Here is a 16,849-nt window from a genome sequence, read left to right as displayed (position 1 = left end):
CAAAAAGTCTTTTTTTCCTGAATTCCTTGAAACAGATTGCATCAAACATTTGAGGATGGGTCAGAACAGAGGTAACTTTTAAATGCTTTTCATTAGTTCGTTGACTCGAACTCCTCCAGGACTGGGTCGGGGAATTAGCTTGGGCAACGAGGACCACGGCATTGCAGAGCTCCACACGTTAAATGGCCGGGGCAAAGGGGCACTTGCTTCCTCCAAGGTCAGTTCTCCTTAAGGAGCTAAACCCAAGGGTTTATGGAAATGTAAAACAAAAACTAGAAGATGAAGAGAGGGCTTTTAAATTTCCTATAAAACAACTTCAAGGTTAAATTATTATTTTTCAATTTTATTATGGAAAAATTTAAACTTACAGAAAATAAATATATATACAAGACAAAGCAGTACCCGCCACTGTATTCATCACTGAGCTTCAACAATTATCAACACATGGCCAATCGTATTGCATCTATGTCCCACTGGTTTACTTCCCTCCTGTATTGTTTTGAAGCAAATCTATAAGTTTAATGTTAACATTCCCCTCTCAGTAAAAACTCCTTTAGGGATGATCTTTTTTCTACCAGGACTAGAGATATCCAAAAGCTGAAGAATAGGAAGAACCTCGGAGAGACCAACTGTCCTGGTTACTGTCTTTCTCCCCTTACCCTTACCCCGCCCCAGATCCATTTGTGCCATTCTCTGTCCTGCTGGGTCCTGGCAGTGTGCCCACTTGGGGCCGCATCCCCAAGCTCAATTCCCTCCCTTGTAAGTGGTGTTTCCCATTGGCCTCTGGTTAGTTTCAGACAAGGGGAAAAACCTGCAGGAGGTCTGAGGCTGGGAGGAGAGAGAGACTGGGGTATTTATTCCTCCCAGAGCCACAACTCTGCTCCCTCCTTCCATGGTTCTGGAGGGGCTGTGTCCCCACAGCTCCAGTTTCTGTCAGTTGTCCCCTCTTCCATGATTGAGGCTTGTGCTTCAGGCCTGGGGTGTTAAAGCTGCACCACTGCTGCCTGTCCCTGAGCACTTCACCATCCCTTGACTCTGACCTCCTGAGTCACCTGTAAGAAGTCATGTACCCTGCACCTAACTTGGACATGACAGAAAGCAGATGCTTACGACTCTTGAATGGACCTGATCTCACCCAGAAAATACTTAAGGAAAATACTTTGCTGCCCTTTCAAGACAAAGAAGTCATCATCACCATCTTTCAAAGTTGTTTCTTTCTCCCCATCTTCTCAACCCTGTTCCAGGAAAATGCAGATAAGAAGTCACGTAGTTCATTGCCACCATATGATGCCCTTTCTTGGACATATTTGTAAGTAATGGACATCAAGGAAGAGAGATGGGGAAAAAAATGGAGTGCTCAGGGAGATGAGAAGAAATTGTCTATAAGCCATGCAAAGAACTCCCTTTTAACTCAGAGCACGTAGAAGGCCACTGCAGTCTGATGTGGCCAGGTGGTCCCAGGAGGCCTTTCGTGTCTTCTCTCTACATGGTAGGCAGGATGGAAAGACTCACTGGAGCTGCCCTAAGAGGGTCACCTGAACTGAGCTGTCTAAACCTATAATGTTTGCTTGCGGCCAAATTCTGGCTGTGTGTATGTATATGTGTGTGTGTCTGGCCTCTGGGATATCTGGTATTTATTTCCTCTTCCTCTCCCATCCTGGGCCAATTTGCCTTATCATGTTGATTGCACATCTTTGTCATTATTCTGGAAATTAGGCCATCCCAGCTGGCTCAGACAGAGACCCCTCAGCTCTGAGTTGTCCCACGATTGTTTTCCTCAGGGGCACAGAGGCAAACATCTTCACAGGCATCTTCCTTCCGAGACTTTCCAGTTGCACTCGCTTATAGGATTGACAAATTCAGGTTTTTCCTGCTGTCTTAAATACTGTGCCACTGTCACCCTGAAAAAGCAAACGGTACAACACGTACCGTGCATGGCTAGCAAGACCACCAGATCACATTTGGGCCCCTGTCCCTTGTTCCAGGTGCTGGCGGCTGCCTGATGGTACATGTACCTGAGAGGGCCCCATCTGATGTCCCCTATGTAGCAGTGAACTCAGCAACCACAGCTCAACCAGCATCCTCACTGCATGGGGTCATTGTCACAAGGTCACTGGCCCCAGGATGGAGAGTGAGACTATAGTGGGGAGCTAGGGAGACGGGATCAAGGTCCCTGCTGTTGCCTGTGGCTGTGACAGTACCCAGCCCGTGGGACTGCAGCTGAAGCGGGAGCTTAGATCAGGCTCCTCTGGGGAGGATTAAATTCGGTTCTCGTTTCTGAAGAACTTCCAGGTGTGAGCCTGGCATTGTCACTTTGACCAATGAGTGTTAGAAGAGAGATCAGAACCCTGATCTTCTGTGAAGAGCTCTTCAGGAAAAGAAATTACATACCACCCGGAGCTGACTGTATTGTTGTTTAGTCCCACTGGAGTCCCTGGAGCCTGCGAGCTCACGCCAAGCTTCACTAACGTCTGTCGATGACTTTGGAAAGTGGAATCACCGTGATGGCGGTGATCCTCGCTCCTCCTTCCAGCTCCAAGCACGAAGCAAGTCTTGGCTTTGCTCCTGCCACTTGCTTCCTCTCCCCTGGCTCTTGGTCTCAGACTTGTCCAGTTTGTTCTTCCCTATTTACTTACGGTTTGGTTTGGAGATCAGGATACTGGCTACAAAGGTTTAGAGTCTGGGAAATAATTTGCCAAAGTAACATCCCAAAGGCTACTTCCTGGCTGGTTGGATTAAGCTCTCGTCGCCCTAATACAGTAGGCAATGGTAGCATCACTAATGGTGGGCGACCAAGTGTTTCGTGTCCCTGATGTGGCGTAATAGGAACTGTGCCACATCTCCTCTGATGGATTTAGCCAGGAAAGGACTGAAGCTAATCTTTTGGATCTAATTTCCAGTGTGCAGGGAACGTGGGAATGTGAGAACAAGCTTAAAGACACATAATGTGACGAAGGAACAAGGCAAATAAATCCAGAGGATGGACCACAGCTGGATAACTAGTCTGCTCTCTGCAAGGACTCAATGATGTGCATAAGAGAGGCGGTCTAGGTTAAAACTTAATGAACATAACAACTCGATATAACGTATGGTCCTGGATTGGATGCTGGTTTAGATATACTAGCAATAACACACATTTTGGGGACAACGGGGGGATTTTAAAAGTATTAGATTAGGAGAAAATTTATTGACATGGACAGATGACTGATTATATCAGTCTATACATGTGACATATATGTGTATGTGCAGAGGGAACATGTGGAAGGATAGACACACAGGTGTTAACTGTGGTGAGCTTGGGGGATAAGAATATGATGTTTTAATTTTCCTTTTTTTCCTTACTGACATTTTCTAATTTTTTCTTGCTTTATTGAGATATAATTAACACATGACATTGTATAACTTCACGGTGTACAGTTTGATGATTTGCTAAACATAAAGATTGTGAAATGATCAAATTTTTTTAATTTTGAAAAGATATTGCTTTTATAGTGACAAAAAGTTGTTAAGCAAACAAACAAACCAAGAAATACCTTTTCTGGCAGCAATAATGCAAAGGGACCTGGGTGTGGGGTCAGCCCAGCTGCTCGTGGGCTGACACAGAGGACAGGCGAGCACCTCCCCGCCCTGCCAGCCTGGGCCTCATGGGGAAGACCCCAGTGGGGACCATGAGTCTACAGCCACGTAGCCCCACGTGTTTCATTTTGAGGTGCAGGTGAACTGTTTAAAATTGGCCACGATATAATTGAACGTGCAGAGTGGCTTCCCACTGAGGATGGTTTTTGAGGGGCGGGAACTGTCGGGATGGAGGCACAGGACACGCTCCTGGGAAGAGCAGGCAGTGAAGCCAGCCCGTTCCTGCTGGGCCACTCTTTGTTCTAGATCGGAAGCACCCTCAACACAGGTCTTGATAACTTTGCCCATCACCTGGCAAATCCCTCAGGGCCAGGTTTCATGGGTGACATTTTCCTTGGTCAAAGCTTTTCCTGAGAGAAGTATTATGTAAGAGGCAGATGGATGGCACAGAGTTTTTCTTCAAACAATAAAAGATATTCTATGCTGAAATAATAACCAGAAAGTTCTGTGCTGAAACCAATGGGTGCCTTCTCTCAGGCAGGTTAGAGATGCTGGATGACTCCTGAATACTCAGATGAATGGATGAGGGAGCAGCTTCTCTGATCATGTTTTGATGGTAAATGCAGGATGAGGAGAAACAAAACCAAAATCCGGGCGAGGAAGAGACAGAGGGGAGATGGCTTGCAGCACAGTGACTTCAACCAGGACTTGCAGGGTCACGGCTGCCCTGCGGGAGGGAGTGGGAAGGCCCAGGGTGCACTCTGTTCTTTAGCCAGTCGGTTAAGTTCAGCTCAGATCATCCGGCATGTCCCGCTGACTCCGGGACCCAGAGAGACCAGGTCAGCAAAGCTGCTTCCACATGTGCGGATTATGGTCATGACATGCAGATGGTCACCTGGGAGAAGACTGATGTTTCCTACAGAGCAGCCCTGTTTGTGAAAGGCCGTTTGCTGATGCGCTTGGCAGGCTTTTTCACCCTTATGATGTGCAGTTTAAATTAGTTAGTGAAAAAAACCTAAATGTGGAAAAAGTAGAACTATCAGGGAGAAACTGACGTTTACCTCTTGTGAGGTCGTTCAGCATCATGTGCTGGGGCATTCTCTGGCAACTCAGTACTGACCTTCAGGATCGTCCGACTCAGCACGGTGATAGCACTTAACACCGTGGACTCCTTTTCACCACCGTGCTAAAAGAGTAAGATGTCAAATGTATTAGCTTGAAACATGATTTTTGTAGGTCGAATATGGCAAATGGCAGCAATTAGACTCAACCTAATAAGTGTCCTTTCCCTTAGAGGGACTTAGACATGAGTTGGGAGACAGAACAGTAACTATCAACCTATGCAAAATAAATAAGATCTGCAATTAAGAAGACTTTACTTGAAGTCAATAACACACATGTTAGTAATTCTTTAAGATTTTTCCTGACTGACTACATGACAGTGAATCTGTTCCCCTAGATGAACCATCTGGTCCAATTTGTAAGTCACAGGGGAAATGGACTCACTGACTATATGCAATTCAGTTTTATCCCAGAATATTATTATCTGCCTTAACCACCCACCTTATTGCCGAGAGTTGATGCTGGAGGTTTTCCAGAAACAACTCTACCATCACATGACCAAGATCTACACCTACGGTCAATATTTAGCAGAACATGCTGAAGCTCTGAAGGCGAGTACTGGAGAAGGGTGAACGGTGGAGCTGCTGCAGCATCTCAGACGAACAGGCAGCTTCCCAATGCGGCTGCTTTGGGGCACACGGGGCTCACTGGGATGTGTGAGCTCTGGTTGTGGTTCCTTAAAATCAGACACCTTACCTGACAGTCACACCTTGTAAGACGGCGCTCAGGGTCTCCAGAGTCCCGGGAGAGGTATTTGGTTCTTCTGCCTGAGTCTTTTCAGTCTCCTGCCCTAGTTGTCTGTTCCTGCCAGGTTCTGTTCCAGGTTCTAGAGAGACTTCCCCTGGATCATCTGTTAGGATTTTTATTTTTTGTTTTCTGGGCCTTTCTATTGTAGTAATCACAGTGCTTTTCAGACAGTTTTGTCCTAATCACTGCTGACTCTCTCATGCAGAGTCCGCTGAGCTGCTGGAGTCACACGGCACAGTACTGGCCTGGTATTTCTCTCCCAGTTATTGGTTTTTCTATTCAATAGGGTAGAGGAAAATCATGACATTCTGGACGGTGAATAAAAGATCAAAATTAGTCTAAACTGTCCTGAAAGTCAGATAACAAAAGTTCAGGTCTCAGTTCTGAACTGATTCTCTGTGTTACCTTGGGCAAGTTCATTAACTCCTGGTAATACTAGTTTCTTCCTTGGGAAAATGAGGGCATCAAAGTAGATGTTCTCCCATTACCATTGACCCTAAAACAATACGTGTCCATGAAAACCTTGTATATCATTAAGCCATTATTTAAATTATTCTATAATCCTTAAACATTCACTTTTGTAGAGAGTGAAAGAGAGAAGACAGCTCAGAAACACATAGGTTGGTAAGAAAATCCAGGTTTTAAAATGTTGATCGTAATTGAGTTATATAGAAATAATTTAGATTTCACCTTTTTTAAAGATATTTTTATTTTTATAAGAAAAAATTGTAATAATATGGTTCAGGGGATTCTGGAGTGTTGCTCCCTAAAGTTTCTCAATTCCTTTCTACATTTGAAATTCTGCAAACGGAAGTAGTCATTTGTTTTGGAATAAGTTCGTGATCACCTTGAGGTTCCCTTTGGTGTGTGAAGATTGAGGAGGTGCCCATTTCGCTGCCTTGAATAAGAGACAGAGAGCTTTAGGCAGAGGAATGGCATCTGCAGAACTTTGGGCACTAATTAGGTTTAAGATTGGTAGGAATGTCTCAGTTTGTGGTCTTCGGCGTCAGACATCATCAGTGCCCTGGCCTGATTTGCTCCAGCATGAAGTTTGGGCTTGAGCATCCTTGCTGGTGACCTCCTGCTACCTTGTGGCCAGTTTGGGCTTCAGCGTTGTGCATTGTCCCCTAGGTGCACAGGCCACCCTAGGCTGAGTCTGGGCGGAGAAGCAATATGTGGCAAGCATTTCCAGGCTTCGGGAGTCCAAGCACAGTTCTGTGGTTTCTGTTCATTATAGAGTCTTCTCCTGATCATCAAATGTTTGCGTTGCATCCCAGCCCCAAAGGAGAGTCAGCAATCCTCTCAGTCTTTCAGAGCGCTCTCCTGCTGAGGGGCTGGCAGAAATGGGAAAGGTTAAGTGCTGGGAATGTCCGATCTTGGTTCTGCTCCTAAATCAATTCTCACCTCAGGTAAGGCCCAGGTTCTTCCTGGGTCTGCAGATTAATCTGTTTGTCCTTGGGAAGATCGACTCACCCCTCTGTCCTCCACTGACAGCTACAGTGTTTTACCGGGTTACCACATGCCTGTTACTGCTTATCAAAGCGTCCGGATGTGGTAGGTCCTGTTTTTATCCTCATTTTATAGATTGACTGAGGTTCAGAGACATTAAGTAGTTAGTCCAAGGTCACTCAGGTGATACACGGTAGAACTGAGACCCAAATTAAGTAACTCGACTCCCCCGGTAACCCCTCTGCCCTGTGTCTGTGAAATGAAGTAAAAACACCTCCTGTACTGCACACAAAGCAGATGCAAGATCAAAGGAGATGAGGATGCAACTGAAAGCATTTTGTACTGCAAACGATCTACCCAGGTGTTGGGTTGACTTTTTTTTAAATTACCATTGTTACTATCATTATGCATGCTGTGGAGATTATTGCCAATGGCAGGCCACAGTTTTCTATTTCCTAAATGGAAGAGAAGAGCAACTTCTTGGAGAGACATATCCAGATTGATTTAAAGGTTATTTGCATTGCTATTAATGATGCTTTCTAATCTTCTCATTCTCCCATTTACTGCACAGTTTCAAATGAAGCTGATCCTAATTAGAGATCCCATTTGTGGAAAACTAATTTGTTTGTGAATTCAATATATAAATGAAAAGGTGGCTTTGAGCCATTGGGGGACAACAACTACATCAGAGTGATAAAGTTTTGAGACTTTGGTGTGTAGTTAGGTAAATGGGAAGGTTAATTTAAATTAAAGGGAGAAGAAAAGGTGTTCGGTGACCCTCTCCAAGGGATAAAGGGGACTTCATGTTGTGTCCTGTGTCGTGAGACTTGAGTTACTGGGAATGACTGGGTCTCCCCCAGGCATATCCTCATCTGCATTTTACAATGTAAGTGCAGTATTTGCATCATGAAATGCAATAACGCTCGGGGTAGAAACCAACCAAACAAAAGACCATGTATCCTTGTTTTCTGAAAGCTAACATTGGGTTTTAGGGAAGCGTACGTCAATAAAACCCAGCTATAAAGTATAAGAGACCATGTTGGATGCAAAATATGTGATCCTCTGGTTTAGGTTTTGCATACTTGCCACTCATCTCCCACAAATCATTCTTTCAACAGCATTAATCCAGAAAGAGACCCGGGTTGACTAGCAAGTCTATGGAGGGCAAGAGCATGCTTGAGGCAATGGTGCAGACATGAGGATCCATCTGTAAGCACCTCACTAGAGAGTCTGAACATGTATCCTTGTGGCTTCACGGGTGCCTGCCTTGCTGCCCCAGTACAGGAATGGTGTGCTGGAAACCACTTTGTTTTCCTCTGTCAGATATAAATTGCTTTTTTTGGTTCTGTTTTTGATGAGGAAGTTTGGCCCTGAGCTAACATCTGTTGCCAAATTTCCTTTCAGTCACATGTGCTACACTATCACAACAGGCAGCAGCCATGACATCCTTCCTCTGAGAGGCAGCAGGAGCCTTTTCTCCAGCCCCAGATCTCTCTCTCTCCAGCCCTTAGAGGATTCCTCCTGAACAGACCTTTCAGCTGCTGTGGCTTCTGCTCTGAAATGACGTTTTTCACCAATCCTTGCCTCAAAATTAAACAGAGAGCATCTTTTGTTTTCCTGAGCATCTCTGCACAGAATGTGAGTCAGATTTTTCCAGCAGGAAGAGGATTTTGTCTTTACTCACCTCAGACAAGGAGAGGACCCCGAAAGTTTGTAATTACCTTGCAAGGAAGCCTGTGACCCAAGCTCCAGAGAGAGGGGACCAATCGTGCAGACTCAGGTAGGAGTGAATACGCGCAGTCTTACTGTTAGATTCTAGGCTCTGGCACTTTCCTCCTTCCTGTCCCCCCTCAAGCCCTCCCCTTCCTCATCTGCAGCTGGAGAGGGCAACTTTTAAAAGGCAAGCTAGCATGATGACAAGTTCTAATCATCCAGCCAGAAAGGGCAACTGTTTTCACTTCAGTTCCAATCCTTCAGAGCAGCTCTTTCTTGTCTAACTGGAAAAGCCAATCCTCCCAATAATGTTGTCCTTTATCATAATGAAGAGGACGATGAATGTGATAGAAGCTATTCTGAAATCTTAGAGAAAATAATAGTTGGGCCATTTCCCTATATGACTTTCTCTACATGCTCCAAGTTCTACTCCACCCAGGTAGAAACTCAAGTGGCCAGACCAATTGTACGTTGCCCTATGGATTTTCTCTCCTGGCCAAATGCCAACCAAACACAGCCTCCTGCCCTCTCCCACTGTGAGCCTCAAAGAGGCCCCAGCAGTGGCCCAAACTTGATTCTTGCTCCAAATTTTGTTTCACTGCCCAGGCTTCATTTCTTGGAGATCCCAAAGGCAAGGCTTAAAGGAGGAAGGAGGCAGGGAAGACAGCTAGTCACCTGGATCTCTCCTTGGGAGGCACATACCATTCCAGAATTTTCCTTCCACCTGGATCTGGGCTGGACCCCCACAGATCCCATGCAGCAGCTTCTGTCCTTCTCGGCAGCTGCTGCACTTGTCATAGCCAAGACCTGTGCAGGTTTCCCAGGCTCGGTGGCAGGGCTCACATTCTCCCACCTCTGGGTCCCCATGGAGGCCAGGGCCACATTTCCTCACACGCTGCTGTCTACCTAGGAACACATAGAGGAAGCACAAAGGCAGAACTCTGGCTGGCTTAGCTCAGTGCTCTATGCAAGGCCACGTTCTAAACAGGCTGAAGAGAATCTCAGGAACACTTTTATTTGAGTTTATTTTAAAGATACCCATTAGCATTAGTTTATTTCATCCAACAAATCTGTCTTACCAAGTCCAACACTTTAACTCCTCTTTCAACCAAGAATTTAAATTGACTATCAGCTCAAAGGAGTAAGAGCATAAAGAACTTTACATTCTCAAGGCCTTGAAAAACTACACATAAAATGAATCTCTATACAGAGAACCACTGGAGATGATCGTGGGCTGTCTGCCCCACTCTCTCCCACAAACATTCACAGCACTGGGCTATTATTCTTCAACTGGGATACTCACAGTATATTTCTTTCCCAACCATGCATTTCCATCAAAGTCAATGAACTGACCAAAACCTAAGACAAATGATCTTTGTTTAACTTTTACAGTGCTCAGGAACATACAACAGGGACTAAGTCCCAAGGAAAGAGTCATAGTTCTGAATATTCCAGGCGACTTCAATTCCAAAGTATTTTTCCTCAGCGTCCCTCACCTCATCCCCCATTTGGCTCTTGTTTCCATCAGCTGGAGGGTATTTGAGGTTCATTAGTGAAATGCGAGCTGTGCTTCGGTAATAAAAGCAGAAGGGAGTAGTCCTGGCTAATGCTTATTTTTTGGTTTAATTAAAGTAGACTTTTCCACACAGTTATCAACATGGGATGGAATGGAAACATCAGCCTTTATGAGTCAGGCAGACTCATGTTGTCTCCGTTACAGAATTTGTCAACAAAGATAACTTAAACTCCTAGCTAATTTTGTCTGCTATTCCATAGAGATTTTATAGGCAGTGTAAATAATTGTTGTAAACAACTAAACTAAATAGATGTAAAAAGGTAAAAGGTTTTGGGAGAACTTTTTAATAATAATCATGTGTTCCAATATATATATACATACAACAGCTTAAAATGGTGGCTAACTGCTTTGGTCTCACATAAAATTTTTCTAGTAATCTAGATATGATTGTTAAAAACAAATGGCTTAAATATAAGTGAGATAAGAGTTTATGGATAAACTTTTAACAATAATTATATTTTGTAACACATGCATTTAGAATAACTTCTAAACTCTCTTTGGGTAAGTTAAAACTTTGAAGTTTTACTCGATTAAATTGTGATAAAAATTCATCAAATAGCTAGATAATTTCTAAGTAAGATAAAATATCAGATAAACGTTAATCTACTTTTGGCTTCTTATTACAAAAAAACTAAAAGATGTTCAGGTCTATTAGTAAACACATCCTATATTTTGTTAAAAGATTATAATATGAAGAAACATGTTCCTAAAAATTATAAAAAGTATTTATAAATATGCCAAGCTACAGAATACTAGTGTAAAACACAGTATATAATTACTTCTTCATTTTCACAGACAAAATCAAAGTCCATGAGGGCTAAAAATTCTAATTAATATATGTGATTAAAGCTACTAAAAGTTAATGAGGGAAAGATCTTTGTATTCAAAGAAAGTAAAATGTATGTTTTCAGTAAAGGATACATAAGGACTACAGATATTTTTATTCGTTTTGTTAAAAAATATAAATTTGTCTAACAGTACTAGAAAAAAAAAAGGGAAGGAAGACATGGAACAAATTCTAAATGTAAGAAGCAAGTGACAGAAAGTTTGTGAAAGTAAAAACCACAAGAAAAGAGTTTCATACGTAGTTAGTGGAGGTAGCCTTCAGGGTGCTCAACACCTGAGATATGACAAAAGAAATGAAAGATGACCCAGAGACGCAGTTGCAAGATACCCTGCTCATGGTGATCCTCCAGTCTGCTCAAGGTCAGCCAAGGGAGAAGGAGAAGATGCCATGGGTGAGTGACCCTGGCCCCTACCATGAGACCAGAGGCCACCAATGAAGTTGGGGCCTAATCAGTGGCAAGTGCAGACAGGAGGGACATGGGGATTGTCCTAACCAACCCAAGAGAGGGAAGGGATCAGACAAGACCAAGCCATGGCAACTTCCCATGACTACAGATGATATGTAATGGGCCATGGGGCTCCCCAGTTGGCTCCAGGCAACCAGTCCTCATCTCCCCAGAAGGGCCATGGGTAACCTTAGCAGTGGGAGGAGAGCATGTTGAATTTTGCTTGATAATGGCGCCACATTCCTGGTGTGAAATACCCGGAAAGGAACCCTTTCAAAAAAGAAAATGTGATAGACAAGGAGTATCAGGTAGAGGAGAGACCAGAAGGTTTCTGGAGCCCTTGACCTGTGACATAGGATCCAAAACATTAAGATGTGCTTTTCTATATCTGCCAGAATGCCCTCTCCTCGGAGGGACATATTATGAAAACTAAGGACCTCAATAAACTGGGAACAAGACAAAATAGAAATCCAAGTTCCCAAAAATTGGGAAGTTGAGCTCATGGCCTTGTTACAAGACAACCAGTACCTGAAAAGGAAGAAATTCCCTCAAACATTCTAAGCTGAATCAGCTCAGAGTTACGGACACAAGGACAAATGGGACAGGCAGCTGGTGCCATACCTGCAAAGGTGGACTTAAAGCAGAATGGTCACTGGCCTCTGGGAAAACAATATCCCCTAAAGTCAGAAGCCATAAGAAAAACCCTTCCTGTAACTGGCCAACTGTTAAAACAAGGAATAATCTGGCCATGTAGATCCCCATGTAACACTCCCATTTTACCCATTCAAAAGCCAGGAAAAGGGGAGTACAGATTTGTTCAAGACCTTACGGCTGTCAACAAAACAGTCCAAGACCCACATCCTGTAGGACCTCATCCTTACACCTGCTGGCTAATCTCCCTGGGACAGCGTGTTTCGTACAGCACTAGATTTAAAAGTTGATTTATTTTACATGCCATTGGACCCCGAGTCCCAAGAGTAGTTTGTGTTTGAATGGGAGGAACCAGACTCCCTCCAGAAACAACAGTGCTACTGGGCTGTCTTACCCCATGGATTTAAAACCTCCCCTACAATTTTTGGGGAAATCCTGGGCTGAGATTTAAGGGAATTAAAATTAAAACTAAGCACTGTGTTATGGTATGTGGATGACATCCCAGTAGCTAGTCCTTCTAAGAAAATCTCTGATGAGAACACGGTGACCATGTTAAACTTCTTAGCCAGTAAGGGATATTGAGTGTCTAAGGGAAAAACACTGGTATCTAAAGAGACTGTAAAGTATTTGAGGTTTATTATATCAAAAGGGCAGCACCACCTTTCTCAAGAGAGGAAAATGGTAATATGTCAACTTCTCCACCAAGAACATGTAGGCAGCTATGAGGATGCTTGAGATGGCTGGGTTCTGGCACATGTGGATCCCTAATTTGGAGTGATTGCTAAGCCTCTCTGTGACAAATTACAGGGGCCAGAAACAGAGCCATTTGAAAGGGATGAGCTATGTGACTAAGCTTACAATAAGCTTGGAAACTTACTAATAGAAGCACCTACACTGGTCTTTCCAGACCTGAGCAAACCATCTGACTTGTACCTTCATGAAAGAGAAGGAATAACTCTGGGAGGATTAGCCCAAATGTTGGGACCTTTAAAGAGAATGATAGCCTGTTTCTCAAAGCTGCTAGACACCTGTTGGCAACAAGACGGCCCTCATGCCTGAGAGCTGTGACTGCCCCCTGCCTGTTAATCAAGGATATGAACAACTTAGAGCCATGCCTGGTGACCCACAAACTTACCTTAGACCAGCAGGAAAAATTCTACTCCTTTACTGGCCCCTATGACAACGCCTACACTCAGGAGAAAGTAGTTACAGAATATGGACCTTTGACCCACGCCCTCAAGAATGAGGAGCAGGATAAAAGTAGAGGAGGGATTCTGTCACCAGCCACGGACTCCAACCCTCTTCTCTTGTCCTGCCTAAACTCTAAACTTTTGTGTTTGACCTAATTCTTTTGTCTTCTTGAAAGTTGCAGACATTCTTCTCTCCAGCAACTTTGGGGTCTTGAGCTTATGTGGTTTCAGCTATGCACGAGGAAGAAGCTCTAAATGACAACCACCCTGGACCCGACCGCTTTGAACTGGACCAGACCCGCCGAGACCGCAAGCACAGGAATGCCACCTATGCCAAGAGGCGAAGAATTGTACTAAAGTAACCTGCCCTCATTAACATTGTAAATTCTCCTCTGGGAGGGGCAAAGCAGCTGTTTTGAGATCATGCGTTGCATGTAAAAGCAGGATTTCAAACCATGCATGTGCAAGCTTCTGCCACCTCTACTTATGATGATAAAACTTCCCCTTTGAATATTAATTCCCTACTCCAAATAAATGTACCCACCTCCCTGTGGTCAAGGAACCATAGATTTTGTGAGTTATTTCCTTTGGTTTCCATTTTCTTTCCTGCATGCCACAAACAAAATTTCTGCTTTGTGTGACAACTACTTCACATGTAGGTTGATTAACTTGCCAAGAAGGACACTCATGTTTCATCCAGTAACATACCCACCACCCCATAACAAAACTCTGAAGAGAAACAAAGACATGCTTACAATTCTAGAACTTTCGGAGAAAGCCATATTACAACCTGCTGGTTAATAGCTCTCAGATCCACAAAATCCTACTTTACTTTTCAAGCACCCAGTGAAGTCTGTCAGCCTCCCACTGAAAAATATGGCGGGCGAGGACAGGGAACCACCAGCTTACTCAGACTTTATGGAACTAGAAGGGATGACAGTTCGTTGGATTTTTTTTTTTTCCAAATCAACCTTTAATAACAGCAGCTTGAAAGCTAATGGAGGCCCTCATAGTCCAGTGAGAAACACCCTCGTCCTATGATTTATTTCCAGCTTTTGGTTAGTTCTCCATCTCCCCTGCTCCATTTCCAGGAGCACATTTTCTCAGCTCTGTAACCCCTCAAGGGCTGGCACATGCAATTCACCAAATCACATCCGTTTGGCAAAGACAGATAGAAGCGATGACTGGTTTTAGTCTAAAATGAAAAGAGTTTCCCGCTTCTATATTGTAGGACATGCACTTATGTGTTTGGTTGTTTGCTTGCCTTAGTTACAAAGCCCCATCCAGCCTTAGCTGCCAGTTTAGTTCATGATTTTGGTGTTGACTTCTGCCTGCCTTTTGGTTTTTGTCTTCTTACAGGTATCTGGAAAGGAAGCATGGCAGATTTCAGGACTTTTCTCAGAAACACAAAACCAGCTTTCGGTACATCTTCTGGGGCATCTTATTAGCTGGTAAGTAACAAAGGGGATGGAATCGAGTGTCTCTTTTTGCCGATACCTCAAATATGAGCTTTCTGTGGAAAGAAAATAAGTCTGCCCCCTGCCCTGGACCTCATGGAATCATCCAGAGAGGGAGAGAATCAACCAGGAAGCCACTGGTGGGGGCTCTCAGTGGGTGACACCTATGCAGAGCTGTTCCCTGTCCAGTTTTTGTAGCAGCAGCTAACATTTTAGGTCCCCTACTCCTGTGGCTTTTGTGGCTGTGGTGTGGATTTGAGGGTTGGTTCATCAAATCCAGGTAAGTGGAAAACATGGTGATAATCACAAGGTAGAAACCTAAGGGCAGGGGAAATATAAGCAATTAATACTCTACACAAACACAACACGAGGAGGAGCCTGGGGTCAGGTAGCCTACTCTTCTTGCCTGAAGGCAAGACCGTACTGTCCTCACAGATGAGCAGGTCTCCAGTTTTGCTCCCTCCCAAACAAAGGGCTCTGAAGCCCATTTTAAAGGGTACTCCTGTCTATAAGATGGGATACTCCCACCCAAGTCCAGAGAGTTTAACCCAAGACCACTGCTCCCCGAGGTCAGTGGGTCTGCTGGTGCTCACACCGCAGGAATGGGGAACAGCTATAAACTTTCTGTGTCCCAGGCCAGATGGTGTCTCAGGCTTTGCATACGGCAAAACCCACATAACTCTACGTTATGGGACAAAAGCACACAGACAGTGTGGCTGTGTTCCCATGAGACTTTATTTGTAGAATACAAATACAAACATACAAATACAGATGTACTGGCCACTTACAAAGCACGTGGCAGCCCAGATGTAACATCAGACCATGTTTGCTGACCTTTAACAGGAAACCTTGTTGTTCTTATCCTACAACCTCTTCTTCAAAAGCAGCCCCCTTGGTAATTGCCCCACCCCATTCCCTTTCCTGTAGAGATCCCGGGACACTTAGAGATTGTTGGTGGGCCTGTTTTCCTACTCAAGCTTAGGCCAAATCTGAGCTGCAAACCAGGAGAATCAATATCTTTAGTCAGTGGTGGCTTCAACTCCTGGCCTTTCTCTGATGGAAGCTCGCCTGCCGAGTCTGAATGCCAGAAAAAAGTGGTTAGTACTGAGTGAGAGGCCCAGTGATGAAGCGTCAGGATTCGAGAACTCACAAGGTTCTGTGAGAGAAAAGGACCTAGCACGCTGTCCTCCTAGGGTTCATGGTGACACTGTTATGACTTGCCTGGAAAAACAACACAAGCCACCAAAATCCGCTACTTATAGTCAGAGGAGCCCACAGCCCTATTACAAGCACCCCCGCCTTCAATGCTTCCTTGACTGAACCCCCCTTGGCGGAGCCGATTGGTGCTGTGGCTGGTCTCCAGCTGGTGCTGATGGTCCCCATCTGTGTCTGATTCCCGGCAGGTTACCTGGCTGTGGTGATCGCCGCGTGTGCCCTCAACTTTCACCGAGCCCTTCCTCTCTTCGTGATCACCGTGGCTGCCATCTTCTTTGTGGTCTGGGATCACTGTATGGCCAAATATGAGCATCGAATCAAAGAGCTCCTGTCTCCTGGCAGAAGGTTTCTGGACAGCCATTGGTTCTGGCTGAAGTGGTAAATGCAGTTGGTTCTCTTACTGCTGTTGAGAGCGATCTTTGTCCTTTTGAACACTCTTCCAAAACTGTGTTCTGAAATTGCTTCCTCACTTATGGGATATTGAAGCTAGAGACAACCTAGGGAATAATCTGCTAAAATGCCTTCCTTTTACAAACAGGAAATCAAGGCCTGGATAAGGGGAGGACTCGTTTGAAATGTGTTCAAATGTCCCTACAAACTGCCTTAATTGCAAGTTCCACTAAGTGATAAGATGTTGTCCAAAGGATGGGATGGTTCTCACTTGGGGAGGTGACCCTCTCCTCTAGGCATGAAGCTGGCCTCTTTGGGAGGAAGGGTCTGTGAATTACTAAAGCCAACCCTCTCCTACAGGAGCCGGTGGCCTGCAGGTGACCACTCAGGGTGTTTCTCGCAGCCTCTCTCTGTGGGACCTCCTCTCCCTCCAGGTGGCCCTGCTGGGTAGGACCCAGGGCCCATTCTCCC

General features: G+C 44.6%; 1 protein-coding gene across 2 annotated transcripts in view; it reads left to right on the top strand.

Moving 5' to 3' along the window:
• Positions 1–8,247: 8,247 nt before the first annotated feature.
• The window catches only part of LOC111772079 (solute carrier family 28 member 3-like), a 40,075-nt gene continuing 31,473 nt past the window's right edge, over positions 8,248–16,849 (top strand). For both annotated transcript variants that reach the window (XR_011431776.1, XM_023635016.2), the window contains exons 1-4: positions 8,248–8,674; positions 13,493–13,674; positions 14,676–14,767; positions 16,177–16,366. Coding sequence is in view for 1 of the 2 variants with exons in the window: in XM_023635016.2 (XP_023490784.2) it covers positions 13,550–13,674; positions 14,676–14,767; positions 16,177–16,366 (407 nt within the window). In the remaining variant the exon portion in view is untranslated. The remainder of the gene's footprint in view (positions 8,675–13,492; positions 13,675–14,675; positions 14,768–16,176; positions 16,367–16,849) is intronic.

The sequence above is a fragment of the Equus caballus genome, chromosome 23, assembly GCF_041296265.1.
Source record: "Equus caballus isolate H_3958 breed thoroughbred chromosome 23, TB-T2T, whole genome shotgun sequence".
NCBI classification, from domain to species: Eukaryota; Metazoa; Chordata; class Mammalia; order Perissodactyla; family Equidae; genus Equus; species Equus caballus.
The sequence above is the reverse complement of the archived record's forward strand: the minus strand, read 5'-3'. Positions and strand labels throughout refer to the sequence as shown.